The 15,364-nt window shown below is 44.9% G+C and overlaps 1 protein-coding gene and 1 pseudogene across 1 annotated transcript; both read left to right on the top strand.

Annotated features, from left to right (window-relative positions):
• The window catches only part of LOC145798250 (putative amino acid permease 7), a 42,425-nt pseudogene extending 36,177 nt beyond the window's left edge, over positions 1-6,248 (top strand).
• A 4,218-nt stretch (positions 6,249-10,466) lies between these two features.
• Positions 10,467-12,650, top strand: LOC114304201 (uncharacterized). The gene has a single exon (XM_082885758.1). It carries the CDS (start codon positions 10,467-10,469, stop codon positions 12,648-12,650), a length of 2,184 nt encoding a protein of 727 aa, XP_082741884.1.
• Positions 12,651-15,364: the final 2,714 nt, after the last annotated feature.

Consider the following 15,364-nt stretch of genomic DNA (forward strand, 5'->3'; position numbering starts at 1 on the left):
TGAGCTGACAAAACTGATCCCTCAACTTCTCCCTAATAGTGGGAGGCAAAAACTTCTCTTGAAAGGCGTCAACAAATGCCTCCCAAGTCCTTCAAATGCCCCTCCGCGCATACTTCCACCACTGCCCCGCATCCCCTTTAACTGGAAAGACGCCAAGGTCACTTTCAACCGATCATCCTCGATGCCAAGCATCTCGAATGTCTTTGCTAACTATTCAAGCCACTCATCAGCCTTTAGTGGCTCCTTAGGGTCACCCAAAAACTCATCCGGATTCAACCGGAAGAACTCTCTCATCAGAAAAGATGGCCCTGCTTCAGCTACATGGGCCTAGACTTGATTCTCAACCTTGAGAATGTCTATGGATTCCTTCAATGCTCCTGCCATCTCGCGGGCTAAGGCGCCGATGGCCTGATGACCTACTGGCTCGGCCACGTTGGCCTGATCAACTCCCTACTGCTGCACCGGAATTTCATCCGATATAGGCATCTCCTACCTCCTAGGCCTACGACGCCTACCACCACGTCCTCGTCCGGATATCCTAATAAAGGTAACAAAGGATTAGTACATTCACAAATGTGTCGAAGCTATTTCACTCACGTCCTAATACATTGGACAACTGTAATTCACTCCACATAAGCACATAATCACATAAGCACTTACGAATTTCATTTCCAGATAACGACCATCCCGTGGCGTTGCTAGAGTTCCAGTTAGAAACGGCAGTGATCAAGTCCCTTTCCAATAGGACTCCCAGAAACCCATAGATTCGATCAACATCCTAGAAACTAAATTCCATACCCATATAGTCACATAAACATGTTATCATATGAGCACATAACATCATACATAAGTCTCTAACAAGCGAGACAAACCCATTGTGGTACTAACCACTTCCCACGTACCCAAAGTATTCAAACCCGGTACGCTCTGATACCAAGTCATAACGCCCCAAAAAAATTGGGCAGGATATATCTATTTATGCAACAAAACCCACCTGATAGACAAACACATATATATTGCTAAGTAATCCATACACCCATTTCCATTAAATCCCAAACATGCATTTTACAACAAGTATGAAATGGAAGCCAAACAGGTAATAAGTGCCCTACAGGCTTACAAATTTATCCAACAACATTCTTGGTTACAAAAATTGAGTCTCGCTCATTGTATCTTAAGCCCTTGGCTTTACAAATAACAAACATACACGCATAAGGCATAATTAAGAAGCTCTTGCTTCCCAAAACTCCATCCACACTATTGCCTTGGAAGAAGCATCTCACCTGTACCTGAAAATGGTATTCCCATATAGGGTGAGCCAACAGCCCAGTAAAAACAATCTAACACAATCTATGAGGTTTAGCAAACGTATAAATACCACGTACATAAACAATACCGATCCTGAAACATCCACAAGACCTGCATATCCATATGCCACTAAGACCAACCTTATTCCATTTTCCTTTAATTTCATTTCCAGTTCATATATGCTACTCAATTCATGAGTTAAATTCGTTATCTTTCAACAATCAAAATGAGACTACAACTCAATGATTTTCCAATTATGCAATACTCACATAAACACTTCAAACCTGCCATTTTACGGATATTTCGTCTGAAGGAATCGACACCCATTTATATATAAAATTTTGGGTCTTTCACCCAGGACACTCCGGCCAACTTGCTTTAAATGGAGTCCATCCCCTTTCTCCTCCCAAACAAATATACATATGCAATATATTTATAAACATAATCACATATGGATTACATCCCCTTTCTCCTCCCAATAAACATACATAAACAATGTATCTATAACATGGTCATGTTCAATGACAACAACAATGAATTAGCATTAAATCGCCTAATCTTCATATAATTTCTACAACAATCATAGCTATCCTCCACCGATAGCCCAATGCAATTATTTCTAAAGAGATGTTCAATATGAAAATAAATAGTTTATTCAAAACTTCCATAGGTGAGGTAATACATATCCAATATCACCATTTATAATCACAACCTTCCAGTTTCACGTTTTCAATGTTAGTCCCAATTATTTAAGCAAAATAATAATTTAATCAAAATTAGGGCAGAATCCCCCTTTCACCAAATATCAACCTAAACACCAAAATCAACTATTTTGACACAACATGATCTTATATTCAAGCCTCATACTCGTTTACCTCATCTTCATCAAAACCCTTATTTTTATTTCACACCCAAATCCTAGATTTGTCCAAACCACAACCAAATCTCATCATCTATACACAATAGCAAATAACTAAGCTAAAAACCATATTAGAGTGTAAAAAATCCCTACCTCAAGTTTTGAAGAGAATTCTGAGATGAAACCCCAAAATCTATGGTGTCAAAACTCGATCTCCACCACACACAATGAAGCCCTCGAGGTGATAACCAACTTTGGTGAAGAACTTAGGCCTAAATCCCAATGGATTTGGAGAAATCAAAGAGAGAAAATGACTTCTAGAGAGAGAAGCTCTAGACTTGGAAATTTGGAGAGTTTTAGAGAGAGAGTGGGCTGCAGAAAGTGAGCTGAAACCCTCATTTACGAACTGATATAACAAGGTCACTCGAGCGTGAAATACACTTTCCCGTAAGCAATTTCGAATGCATTTTGCATTTTTGCTTTCGGCGAGCTGACCGGGCAGCTCGGCCCCCAAAGTTGACCAGGTCAAAATCGGGATCGCTACAAAAATGCCGTTGCAAAAAGTAGCAATTGCCGTCGCAAAAAAAAGGCGACGGCATGATATCGTCGCTTAAACGTTTTTGCAACGCCCTCTATTGTGACCCCCCCATTTGCCGTAGCTAAAAGTCATTTGCCGTCGCTAAAAGTTTTTGAGACGGCATTAGGAGTATTAGCGACGGCTTTTTTGTCGTCTCAAAAACCTGAATTTTTTGTAGTGGTGGTTGTAAAAATGCACTTTTTAATATTTTGTTATCCATCCCTATGATGTAAGTGCATTTGTCCTGTAATGTTGAAGGGTTGAGTTTTTATACTCTTAATGAAATTCTGTAGCTCTTGTTGAGTGGGGTGTGTCAATTACAGGAACATCCTTGACAGATTTCACCTATGTGAGCATGAAAGTGGGGTCGTTTTCCATGAGAACAAGGCTTATTCTCAAATATGTTCATGAAAACTGGGATAAGTACAAGGCCGTAATGTGCTGGCTATTAAAAGCTAATGTCCACACCTGGATTATTATGTGTGAGCAGTAATACTTTATTTCCCCTAAGCCGTCATAGTTCAAGTCTGAGACCACTACTCACTCTGGAGTAGAAGTTGTTGTTTCACTAATGAAGGTTCAATATAGAGTACACCTTCATGATGCATCTAGTCTATCTTTGTTTGGTAATCTCTCTTGTCCTTGTAGCTATTAAAATGGGTGGAGGATTGTTGGACCATTTTAATATCTTTTATTTATTTATTTATATATTTTGTTCATGAATCTTCTTTTGTTTTGATCATGAATCTTATCTTGTTCATGAGTGGAGATTCATTACTTTGGGGACCATTTGTTTTGTTCATGAATGGAGATTAATTAGAATTCATGAACTTGGTGGTGCGTTAATATTTTGATACACTCTTCCTTTTCTCTAGGTTCATGGTCATTATTATGTTTTGATGTATTTTGTAAAGTCCTAGTGGCCTACATATAGTTCCTCTCATCTACTCTTTTCTACACCAACACACCAACTATTTTTAATACAAGAGAGATTACTAGCAAAGAAGGGTATTTTTCTTGGTGGAGCTTTCGGTTCACCATCTTGTACAGAGTTGGCCTGAACCATATGATAAGTAGTCGTGTTGTTGTATGCTGGAGGGGAAAAGTCATAATTTTGTGACTGCTGCATCAGTATTTTGGTTCTTCCTACCGCAGTGGGCTTGATCTTTTTAAAAAAATGAGATATCTGTGCCTCAGTCTGATCTATTTGTATCTCATTTTCTTTGCATTATTTATCAATAAAATATAATTTTTTCTGATATTTTCATCAACATATGTTGCTATTTGGAGCAGTTCAAGTTATTTTCTCTCAGATACCTGACTTCCATAACATGGCATGGCTCTCAATAATTGCTGCAATAATGTCTTTTTCGTATTCCTCCATTGGTTTGGGACTCGGCTTAGCAAAAACAATAGGTAACTGACAGTTCATATTGTTTACTATTATCACTTACAAGCATAGTACTAAACATACCGATGGGCACAACCATATTGGGGTGAAATAATTCTTTATCCAGTATGGATATGTTTCCTAATAGCAAGAATTGATTCAAATAGTATATTGTGCTGTTAAATATTTATGCACCTAAATCCAATTTGTTTCAACTTTTAAGCAAGACAGGCATTGAAAGAAAAAATTTCGTTTTTTTGGTTTTTCTTGGGGATTTTGTGTTGATGTGTGGATTTATTTATCAATCTATGAGGAAACAGAAAAGCCTCTGGGTGATCCATCTAAGTTTGTATTCCTTCATTGCTTTTGCATTTAGCTTTTATAAAATGTAATTGCAGGAGATGGAAAGATTAAATGGGACATTTATGGAGTTTCTAAAACTACTGTAGTTGAAAAAGTATGGGTTGTTGCCCAAGCAATCGGAGACAAAGGTGTGACAATTGTGCTACCACTAAAAATATCACACATTTTACTACAACCTTCCATTTTTTTTTCTTCAGATGTTAAATGTAAATAGTTTTAATAACTTTTGAGATGAAGGACACCCTGAAGTCGCCACCACCAGAAAATCAGACCATGAAGAAGGCCTCTGTAGCAGCTATTCTTCTTACTACCACCCTCTATCTTTGCTGTGCTTGTTTCGGGTATGCTGCCTTACCTAGAAAAATGTTGATTGGCTTTGGATTCTATGAACCGCATTGGCTTGTTGACTTAGCTAACGCATGTGTCGTTCTGCATCTCGTCGGAGGATATCAGGTGCTCTGTAATTCATGAAATTAAATATGACATATTTGTGCTGCAATTGAGGTTTAATCATGGATATGCTTATGCTCCAACTGTACTTGAATTTAACATACATCTTTTATACAAATTTCAGTGAACAAATTTACATTGCTACTATTAACTTGTTAGGAATTCACAGTGATTTTAAACCTCCTTTCAGTCATTTCTTCAATTAAAAAAAAAACTAAAAATATCCCCACATATACATCAATTTCTATCATATCATACGTTTGTTCCTAAATTTATATTCCAAACAAACAAAACAAAAATATATAATTTTTTCTTTTTTATCTTTACAGTGTCTATATCCTAACATTTTGAAAATTGTTACGTCCCTAATCTTTTGACCTCGATCACCATTCAGTAGACATACAAATGAAATTCTTATGCTCTCACATGTCCACATACCCAGTTATGGCTAATTCGCATACACATAGTCGCCAAATTTTAACTCTTGTCCTAACTTAAAACCAACTAAAAACATAACTATCTGCTTGGAACTAAAAACAAATCAGCTATATATCCTTTAAATTTATATGCAAGTGTCTTTAGACTAACTTAAAAATGATTAGCGTGCTTAACGCTTGTATAAACTAAAGTCAACCAGTACAGCACAAACTGGATTTTGTGGATGCATATGGTTAAATTCTAAATTCAGGGTTCTTTATTTTATTTTATTTTATTTTAATGTGTTTTTCTTAATGTTCTTGCTGGTAAGTATACACTATCTCTCTTTAATATTTTTCATTTGGTAGGTGTACAGTCAGCCATTATTTGCTGAAGCAGAAAGATGGATAACAAAGAAACTCCCCGACAACGAATTTGTCAACAATGTTTACACCATCAAGCTCTCAATGCTGACAGTTTTCAAATTGAATCTTCTCCGGCTATGCTTTAGAACTACTTACGTTGCATCTACCACATGAATCGCCTTACTGTTTCCTTACTTCAACGATGTTTTAGGAGTACTGGGTGCTTTGAAATTTTGGCCTTTGGCTATATACTTCCCTGCGGAAATGTACCTCAGGCAAAGAAATATAAAGGCTTGGACAAGAATGTGGGTTGTGTTTCAGGCTTTTAGAGCAGTTTGCTTGGTTGTGACCATTGTAGCCTTTGTTGGGTCCATGGAGGGGCTTATAATTTCTGAGAGGGAGATTTGCGTCGGACAAGTACGGCCAAGCTACAGTAACGCGGGTTATAACGGAGCAGCCGGGTTACACTATTTGCTCGGTCGAAGCAGTTCCTCGGCCCGTCACGCCGGGCCGAGGTAGATTTGTCGACCGGAGTGTGGAATCATGCGTGTGCCCGACCGGGTTGTGATCCGACTAGATATTCGGTTGGATCCGCAATGGTGCGTCTGGACCGAGGCAAGCACATCCCGGAATGAATTTAGACCGGGGTGAAGGTTGGCACGCCTCATGGCCAGTCAGTCCGAAAAGACGAACTTCTTATAGCTCGACCGTATTAATCATGGTTGTGTTTCTTCCTAAGGGATAAGTCAGTCATGATATCCTGATTGAGTGTGCCACCTGGACCAATGGTGTGATGGAGGGGAAATCCACTCTTGGCACACGTCAATACCGTTTGGTAGTTCCATAAATGCTGTTTGGAGGTTTTAGCCTTTACACGCGTAAAGTAGTGAGAGGGGAGCACTGCCACCTGTCCAGGGAAGAACATCAGAGGTAGTGCGCGCATAATCCCTGAGGCTGCATGGCCAGCCTAGAAAAAGGAGGAATGGGGGACGTTGGCGGTAAGCAATCTGAACAATTCTCTCTCTCTCTAAAAAGTGCTCTCTTCTTCTTCAAGTGGTCTGACTTGATCGTCGAAGGGTCTATCCGACAGCACACCTCCGGGCAGCTTACCATTTCTTTGACTTCAGGTCAGGCGTCGTTGCGTGAAGCTTGAGTTCAAGGAGTACGGAAAGCAAAGGATATTTCACCCCCGTACAATTGGCGATGTCTGTGGGAAAAAATTTGATACTCAAACCTTGCTCTTCAAGCTTTTTCGACCGTTTCCATGGCTAACAACGATGAAACTCCACTATCCGTCGTCGATGGTGTCACACCAGAGTCTGTTTGATGGAGAGAAGTCCCCCTGCTATCCCAGCCATGGCGGGCCTGGAGACCTCTTCGAGAGGTGCGCGAGATAAACGCGCAAGGAGTACTGATCGCTCGAAGAGTCCAGAGGGCCATCGACGGCAGGGGAAGTCGCATGTGCAATGCCTGGAGCACAAACTCAAAGACCAGGACGCCCTCATTCGTAAGATGGTGGCTGAAATGGAGTTGCTGAAATGCCAGATCAAGGGGAAGGGTATTGCTGGAGAAGGCAGCCTCAGTGAGCGCACCCCGTCTCCTCACTCTGGCAATCGCTGCCAAGAAAGGACGCACTCTCTCTCTATCACCAGAAGCTATGGGGTCGGGGACTTTGACCCACAGGTGGGCAAATCTCTCACTCGTGACAGCACCTACCATCCCTCACGCCCATCGTCGACGTCGCGATACTCCTTTTCCGCCCGTTCCGGCGACCTGAGGGATGTGTTAGAGGAAAGAGCTCGCCGTAGGGAGACTCAGAGATTGCCGGCATTGCAGAGGCTAAGCTCCTAAATCTGCTGTAGTGAGGAAGTGGCAATGCTAGCGCCCAGAGTGGTGGCCCCAGCGCTTGTGGACAAAGAGCTGGCGAGACTTATGGCTATGCCGCTGTCTCCAGAAATCGAGAGTACACCACTCCCTGTCGGATTCCACCAGCCTAAGTTCACCTTGTACGACGGCAAGATGGAACCGTACATGCACGTGAGTCATTACAAGCAAGTAATGGCTGGATACCGGCACAATGACGCCTTGATGTGCCTCATATTCCCAGCAAGCTTAGGAGAACTGGGCCTGAAATGGTTCGAAAGGCTTCCGGAGGGGAGTATCAAGGGATGGTAGCAATTAGCGGAGGCCTTCGTCACCAGATTCAAAACCAACACTCGAACACCAAAAGAGGTCGACCATCTCCTGGGCATCAAGATGGAATTTGGAGGTTCGTTGAAGGCATACAATGCGAAATACTGAAAAACTTACAATGAGATCCTCGACTGCCCCACCAATCTGGCGATTACTCAATACAAACGAGGTCTCCCAGTCGGACTGGTCAAAAGATCAACGTCGTGGCTCAAACCGCGATGACAGAAACAAAGGTCGCAGAAACGACTGAGCTAACGCTCCCCGTGATGAAAAGGAAGATGCCAAGAGAAAATTGAAGGCGCAAACTGGTATCACCACAGTCTTTAAAATCCCTATTTACCGTATCCGGAGTGAAATCCGAGGTGAGCCTTTCGTCCGTTGGCCGGCCAAGTTGGGGAGTACACAAAGAGGTTTCAACTCAAGATATCGCTGCACCTTCCATGAGGAACAGGGGCACCGAACGGAGGATTGCTTGCCGCTCAAACAACATTTGAAGGAGCTGGTGGAGGTGGGGCATCTGGACCAATAAATAGATGGGGGCATGAAAGCCGATCTACCGGGACAAACCGAACCGAACGGCCTAGCCGCCCTGGACGCAGCGCCACGAGGCGTAATCAATGTCATCCATGGCATCATTGAACCGGCAAGGGTCTGCGAGCAGAGAGGGATGATTAAGAAAGCCAAGCACATGAGGGAGGTGCTCTCCATTCAGCCCGCCGTGAAGAAAGGGAAGATCGAAGAGAAGGATATCCTTGCCTTTTCAACTAAGGACTTGGAGACAATTCAAATGCCCCACAACGACGCCTTAGTAGTGACTCTTCACGTCAAAGATTTTGACATCAAGAGGATTTTGATTGACTAAGGGAGTTCGGTCGAAATCATGTATTATAACGCGTTCAAACAAATGAAGTTGGAAGACAAGGACCTGGCCCCTGCAACGTCTCCATTGGTTGGGTTTAACTCTCAACTAGAATGGTCGATCGGAAAGATCATACTGCCGGTCAGAGCGGGATCAGTCACGAAGCAAGTGGAGTTTTGGGTGCTTAAAGTCCCATTGACCTACAACTTAAGTTTGGGCAGGGGCTGGTTGCACGCCATGCAAGCAGTAGCGTCGACCTACCACCAGGTTCTGTGCTTCCCGGCATCGACCGGGAAGGTAGAAGAGGTTTGGGGAGACCAGGTAATGGAAAAACAGTGCTTCGTTGCGATGAATGGCAGCTGAGCCGCCAAAGGCTTCGTTCAAATGGTAGAGGGCCTAGAGGGAAAGGAAGTCCTGGAAGACGTAGGAAGAAAGGCCGAGGAGAAATCAATTGAAGATTTGGTGGAGGTGCGCGTAGACGAGAATGACCCAAACAAGTTCTTTCTTTTGGGCTCATCCCTGTCCAGCGCAGAACGACTTGAGTACGTTGACTTTCTGATTTCCAATATGGAAGCCTTCGCATGGACGCCTTACGATATGCCTAGCGTCAATCCTAGTTTAATTTGCCACAAGTTAAACATTTTTCCAAATGCACGGCCGGTCATTTAGAGGACACGCCGCTCGGCCTTGCACCATGCCGAGGTAGTGGCGGAAGAAGTCAAGAACTTGTTGGAAGCAGGGGCAATAGAAAAAGTGCAATACCCTCGGTGGATATCCAACATGATGGTGGTTCTGAAAAAGAACGGCAAGTGGCGGGTGTGCATTGATTATAAGACGGTCAACCGTGCGTACCCAAAGGATAGCTTCCCCCTCCCACGAATTGACCAGCTAATGGACTTGACCACTGGCCATCAAAGGTATAGCTTCCTGGATACATATCGCGGTTACCACCAGATAGCCATGTATGCACCAGACCGAGAGATCACTTCATTCACCACGCCAAGAGGCCAGTATTGTTACAAAGTCATGTCGTTCGGACTGAAAAACGTCAAGGCAACTTTTCAAAGGATGGTAACCAAGATGTTCGCTCCCCTTCTGGGCTGCACCATGGAGGCCTACATTGACGATATGGTGGTAAAGAGCAGGGAAAAGTCTCAACACCTCGCCGACCTAGCAAAGATGTTCGCTACACTTAAACATCACAAGCTTCGTTTAAATGCCTCCAAGTGCGGCATCAAAAATTTTCTGGTTTTTTGGTCACAAACCGAGGGATTGAAGCCGACCCTTTCCAAATCAAGGCGATACAAGAGCTGGAGCACCCAAACTCCATGAAGGACGTGCAACATCTTGCCGGGATGGCAGCTGCGCTAAACAGATTTATAAGCCGGTCTTCAGATCGTTAGAGGCCCTTCTTCAAAACTTTAAAGGCCAAGTTCTTCTGGGACGACGAATGTGACCGTGCGTTGGCGGATCTAAAAGAATACCTTTGCTCAGCCCCTATCCTAGTTACACTAATGCCGGGCGAAGAACTGTATCTCTACTTGGCAGTCTCTCAACATGCGGTAAGCGCGGTTTTAGTCCGTGCTGACGATACCCAGCACCTTCCCATTTTCTACATAAGCAAGACCTTGCTCCCGGTCGAATCAAGATATCTGCCGCTAGAAAAATTAGCCTTGGCCCTAATGATGGCTTCCAGAAAACTAGCACACTATTTTCATGCCCACACAATAGTTGTGTTGACGGAGTTTCCACTTAAGGTGCTCTTTGAAAGGGCGGACTTTATCAGGAGGATTTTGAAATGGGCCGTAGAATTGGGGCAATACGACATCAAGTTCCAACCGTGTACCGCGATTAAGGCTCAAGCTCTTGCGGACTTTGTGGCAAAGTTTGCCCCTGAAATGCATCCGGTTTGCCCAGTTGATTTGGCTAGTGCGGATTTGGCAAAGCCCATGGTTCAGGCAACAGTGACAAATGTTGGATCACAAATGGAAAAAGGGCAAATGGAAGCCGAAGTGGAGAAGCCAGATAACTCATCAAAAGACAAGCCCGACCGAGACATGGAAAGAGACCAGAATGAACCAACCGGAACCTTGGTGTTGAGAAGCTCCCAAAACCCATCGGACTGCTGGAAGTTGTTTATTGGCGAGATGCGGAAGCTCTTCGTCGACGGGGCCTCCAATAGACATGGCGCCGGGCTAGGTTTCGTGCTGACTTCATCGGACGGGCTAGTTATCGAACAAACAGTTACGTTATGCTTCCCGGTGTCCAATAATGAGGCAGAATATGAGGCCCTCCTTGCCAGATTGAGAAGCTCATTGAGAATGAAAGCGTCGGCCCTTATGGTATTCAGTGACTCCAAGCTGGTGGTCAATCAGGTCTCTGGGGAGTATGAAGCTAGGGATGAAAGAATGACCAAACATCATGCGCTGGTGCACGTAGAAATCAAAAAGTTCGCCGCAATAAGAGTGGAACAAATCAACCGCGAAGAAAACAATACAACAGACGAACTGGCCGGCCTTGCATCCACACAAATAGCTTTCCCCAATCCTTTGATGATAGAATTCCTACCTCGGCCAAGCATTGAGGAACCAAAAGTGTCCGAAGTACTCTGTGCCAACCTAGGACCATCCTGGATGGACCCCATCATTGCCTTCCTAAAAGATAGAATTTTGCCAGAAGAGAAGAAGGTGGCCAACAAAATCCGAGCCAAATCAAAGCAGTTTTGGCTCTCTCTATCCAGAGCCTTATACAAGAATTCTTTTACTAGGCCGTATCTGAAGTGCGTCCACCCCGACAAGGTAGAAGCTTTCCTCTATGAGATCCATGAAGGCATCTGCGGGAGTCATACTGGGGGCAGGTCATTGGCTTACCGAGCGATTTCCCAAGGTTATTGGTGGCCGTGCATGCAGGCGGACGCGCAGAAATACGTTCGCAGGTGTGAAAAATGTCAAAAATTTGCTCACCAAATCCACCAGTCGGCCAAAGAATTGCTCCCCTTTACAAGTCCTTGGTCGTTCGCGCTTTGGGGATTAGATATTGTAGGACCACTCCCAGCAGCTCCGGGCAACCGCAAGTTCTTCATCGCTGCTACCGACTACTTCACCAAGTGGGTTGAGGCCGAGCCATTGGCAACCATAAAGGAAAAAGATGTGAAGAAGTTCGTTTGGCAAAATGTCATCACTCGCTTTAGTATGCCGAAGGCCCTCATATCGGATAATGGCACTCAGTTCGATGGAAAAATCTTTCGCGGATTTTGCGAGGAGTTAAAGATCGAGTTCTACAACTCAACACCGGCCTACCCTCAGTCAAATGGTCAAGCAGAAGCCTCAAACAAGACCATCTTGGACAGACTGAAGAAGCGGCTAGAGAGAGCCAAAGGAAAGTGGGCTGAAGAACTCCCCAATGTGCTTTGGGCGTACCGCACCACGCCGAAGCGCTCGACCGAGGAAACACCATTCTCCTTGGCCAATGGCATGGAGGCCGTCATCCCACTAGAAATCGGCGTGCCAACCATCCGGTCTGAAAGTTTTCAGCCAAACTTAAACAATGAAGCAGTGGCCTTGAAACTTGACCTAGTTGAAGAAAGAAGGGAACGGGCTCTGATCCACATAGCAGCCTATCAGCAAGAGCTCTCCAGGAAATACAACAAGGCTGTGCATCCAAGGCTATTCAAGATCGGAGACTGGGTCTTGAGAAAGGTAATGGGCAACACGGTGATCCCGAGCGAAGGCAAACTCGGTGAAAATTGGGAAGGGCCGTATAAGGTAACTAGCCTTGCTGGCAAAGGGGCATACCATCTAGAAGACTTAGATGGTAAAGCTGTCCCTAGACCATGGAATGCAGCCAATCTTAAAATTTTTTACTTTTGAAATGTAATCGTTTTTGTTCCTTAGCCTTTTGAACCTTTAGCCTTTTGGAATTTGATGTAAATTGCTGACATATAATGAAAGATAGCCCTACTTTTTTCTTATATTATGTGTTTCTGTACGATGACATCACAAGGATATTGGGCCACTATGAATGCTAGGGGCAAGAAGCCAACAATGGTTTGACAAAGACCGTAAAACAATTAGTGTATTGTCCAACTCGCAAAAGGGTCGAGCTGACTTTGCTCGCCTGAATTGAAATGTTGGCGTCTTCTCCAACTTACAGAAGGGTCGAGCTGACTTTGCTCGCCCGAATTGAAATGTTGGTGTCTTGTCCAACTTGCATAAGGGTCGAGCTGATTTTTGCTTGCCCAATCGAAATATTGGCGTCTTGTCCAACTGGCATAGGGGCCGAGCTGACTTAGCTCGCTTGAATAGAATGTTGGCATTTTGTCCAACTCACATAGGGGCCGAGCTGATTTTTGATCGCCCAAATGAGATGTCGGTATTTCATCCAGATTGCAGAAAGGGCTGAGCTGATTTCGCTCGCCCAAGTGAAACATTGGCGTATTGCCCACTTGCATCGGGGCCGATCTGATTTCTGCTCGCCTATGGCAATGGATGCTTGGGCTATCCAGGACCATGGCCGAGTTGATTTTGCTCACTCCTAGCTGGAACTTGTTCGGTCAAAGTAATGTGCAATTGGCTCCGTCATGAGCCGAGCTATAACTTATATTCGACAAACATTTCAAATCGAAGAAGATTTACTTATCATACGGAAGGCATAACAAAAATAGATACATAGCGGGCAAAGAGTTAACGGTTTCATTGATTACAAAAGTGGGGCCCAGCCCGGTTACATTCAAAAAAACAAAAAACAAAAAAACAAACAAAAATGGCAAAAAGAAGATCAATCCAAGTCTACAAGAGCATCTTGTTAGGCCACTCCTACCTCGACTTCATCTGCCGCAGCATCAACCACCGCGACAACTTCCTGCTCGGCCTCTCGATCCTCGGCCCCTTCAGAAGCTTCAGAAGGATTTTGCTCGACTGGTTACACGCGGTTGCTTCTGCTTCAGCGGCCTGCTTCGCTTCTTTAATAAGCCTCTTCTGCACGGCGCTTGCGTAAGCCTGTATATAAACCGGAATGAAGGCAGCGGGCGGGTTTTGGAATACCTCGGCGTCCTGACCAAGGCCAAGTTTGTCCACGGCGGCCTTCCAACCGCACTGGAAAAAGATGTCCTTGGTCCCCTAAACTTGCCGTTCGTAAGCCCTCTCGCCCTCCGCATAGCCACAGTCCTCGGCATCGTCGACCGCCTTGTCCCGCTCGATTTCGTGGGCGCCGCGGAGTTTATGCAGCTCGGCGATGTAGCAAGCCTTGGTCAGCTGAAGGGCCCTCTGCTTGTCCTCTTCGGCCCGGGCCAACCGTTCAGTCAGTTTGTCGCACTCGGCCTCCGCCGCTTCCTGCTTGGCCTTCAGTTCAGTCAACTCGGCCGTCTTGGCCTTGTTGTTGGTAATTGTCTCCCACAGACTTTTCCGCACAGCAATCATTCGCTCGTGGGCTAGGTAGTTCTTTTGCGCGGCCTAAAAACACATGAAGATTATCAGAATGGAAAAACCGAGCAACAACTTGACAACCAAAGTGACTGCCAACTTACCAACACTATTGACTTTGCGACCGAGCGGTGCACCTTCAGGTTAGATAGCTCTTCGTGCTTTTTCATGTCGGCGGGAAGGAGCAGCCCCTTGGTCATGTTGAAGCCAAGATAGTAATCCTTGTCCGCGTAGACTAAATCTGCAGTAGAGACAGCCCGACCTTTGTATGATAACTCAGGCGACCAGACCGGGGAGGCACTGGATCGTGTGGATGGCCCGATGATCGGTTGCTCAGTATGGTCCCCCAAGTCGGTTGAAGCATGCTCGGTTGAATCCTCGTCGGCCAGATGTTATTCGGTTTGATTTTTTCTCAGTCTCTTCTTCGACCGACCCGCAGCTTGTTCGCTGGCTAGAGCCAACATAGCCCCCTCCTCTTGCACGGCCGATGTGGAAGAAGTCCCCCCAGATGCCTCCGGTGGCTGGGAGTCGCTCGCCTCACCGATGATCATTGACTTGATAGCCCGGATCTTCGCCATTTCTTGCTCGACCGTCAAAGGGACCAGTTTGATCGGTGGAAGGCTTGGATCTGGTTTTGGAGAGGGCGCACACAGAAAGTCGGTCACCCTGCTCTTGCGCAGCGCCGTGTAATGGTAGCTCGGTTCGAAGTTGAGCAGCTTTGGTGATTCTCACTCCTCAGCCGGATGACGCAGCAAAACCCTTATAGCTTCCTGGTTAGCGCGGGAGTAATCCTCTGCCAAGAGCTTATAATCTGCAAAAAGAAGACAAGTGTTAGATTGGCAACAAGAAGACCAATACAGAAAGAAAATAATATGATTCGCCGAGATACTCACTGGCACTCCCAAAATCTTTCCTAATGTACCAGCCTGGTATGGGCGCCTCGGTGTCCTCATAACGACCGGACACCCACAGGAAGTCGTCATCGTTGGTTTTTTTGTTCGGATTACCTTCGATGAGTTTTGCTCGACCTTTCCTAACCTTCAGACACCAGCAAAGCGCACCTTTATTTTTGCTAAGACTATATTGGTGAAATATCTCGGCGAGGCCGAGATTCAGACCGAGTATTCTATTTAGCTTGGCCACACCGTTTATTATTTTGTATG

Source organism: Camellia sinensis, chromosome 8 (genome assembly GCF_055761805.1).
Source record: "Camellia sinensis isolate YWXY chromosome 8, ASM5576180v1, whole genome shotgun sequence".
Classification (NCBI taxonomy): domain Eukaryota; kingdom Viridiplantae; phylum Streptophyta; class Magnoliopsida; order Ericales; family Theaceae; genus Camellia; species Camellia sinensis.